The following is a 1191-nucleotide window of genomic DNA, read 5'->3' as shown; positions in this document are numbered from 1 at the left end:
GGCCATCTCAGCTATTTTATAAATGTTTCAATATTGTTGGATGTGCTCAAATGAGGGTTTAAAAAGTTGAGAAATATAGCCTATGGAGAAAGTTGCAGTGGCAAAGGCACCAGGCGATGACAGTCAGTTCAATTTAAGAACGTCCTGACTCAATCCTCGGCGATGTTTCAGACAGGAACTTTTCAGAGTAAGTGACCGCTGAGTTTTGAGTTTCATCAGCAGATTACATTAATAAGCTGTAATTTAGGCTATTCGTTTTTTTTAAAAAGCACTACGCATTTTTTCACTTTTAGTTGTAGTTACACTATTTTGTAGTACGGTGTACTGTTGTACAGTATTTAGTTTTCGTTAACTATCATAACATGCGATCCAATTTATGTGAAAATTTTTTCCATTTATGTGCCTCAGGGCCTCCTCATCCTCTGATGTTTCCTTCAACACCTCCTGACTGGATGCGGGAGACCAGCGGTCACCATGGCAACGGCGGCATCCATCCCTGTGGCGTTCAACCAGTCTGTGACGTTCACATCTATCTTCAACGCCAGCTGCCGCTTTGACGAGGAGTTCAAGTACATCCTGCTACCCGTCTCCTACACGCTGGTCTTCGTGGCGGGCTTGGTGCTCAACGCCACCGCACTGTGGACCTTTGTCAAGATGCGTCCGTGGAACCCCAACGCCATCTTCATGTTCCACCTGGCGCTCTCCGACTTCCTGTATGTGCTGTCGCTGCCCACGCTCATTTACTACTACGCCAACCGCAGCCACTGGCCCTTTGGCGTGGCGGCGTGCAAAATAGTGCGCTTCCTCTTCTACGCCAACCTCTACTGCAGCATCCTGTTGCTCACCTGCATCAGCTTGCACCGCTACATGGGTATCTGCCACCCCATCAAGGCACTCAGCCTGATCAAACCCCGCCACGCCCACCTGGCGTGCGCCGCCGTGTGGGCGGCGGTGGTCGTCTGCCTGGTTCCCAATTTGGTGTTCGTCACCACTTCCAGGCGAGACAATGACACATTGTGCCATGACACCACCAGCCAGGATTCCTTTGAGGAATATGTGGACTACAGCTCGGCCGTCATGGTGCTTCTGTTTGGCGTGCCCTTCTTGGTCATCGTGGCGTGCTACTGTAAGATGGCGCACACCCTGTGCCGGCCCAGACGGGGCTTGTCGGCCAACCCGGCGTCGCGGCAG

The 1191-nt window shown here is 51.4% G+C and overlaps 1 protein-coding gene across 1 annotated transcript; it reads left to right on the top strand.

Annotated features, from left to right (window-relative positions):
* Positions 1–297: 297 nt before the first annotated feature.
* Positions 298–1188, top strand: LOC109509581 (P2Y purinoceptor 4-like; the record flags this gene model as incomplete). Its single annotated transcript, XM_019859415.1, has 1 exon — positions 298–1188. A coding segment is annotated over exon 1 (714 nt), but the record flags the coding sequence as incomplete, so codon positions are not given.
* Positions 1189–1191: the final 3 nt, after the last annotated feature.

This window comes from Hippocampus comes, unplaced genomic scaffold (genome assembly GCF_001891065.2).
Source record: "Hippocampus comes isolate QL1 unplaced genomic scaffold, H_comes_QL1_v1.1 C16958840, whole genome shotgun sequence".
Lineage (NCBI taxonomy): Eukaryota > Metazoa > Chordata > Actinopteri > Syngnathiformes > Syngnathidae > Hippocampus > Hippocampus comes.
This window is presented reverse-complemented; position numbering and strand designations above follow the sequence as displayed.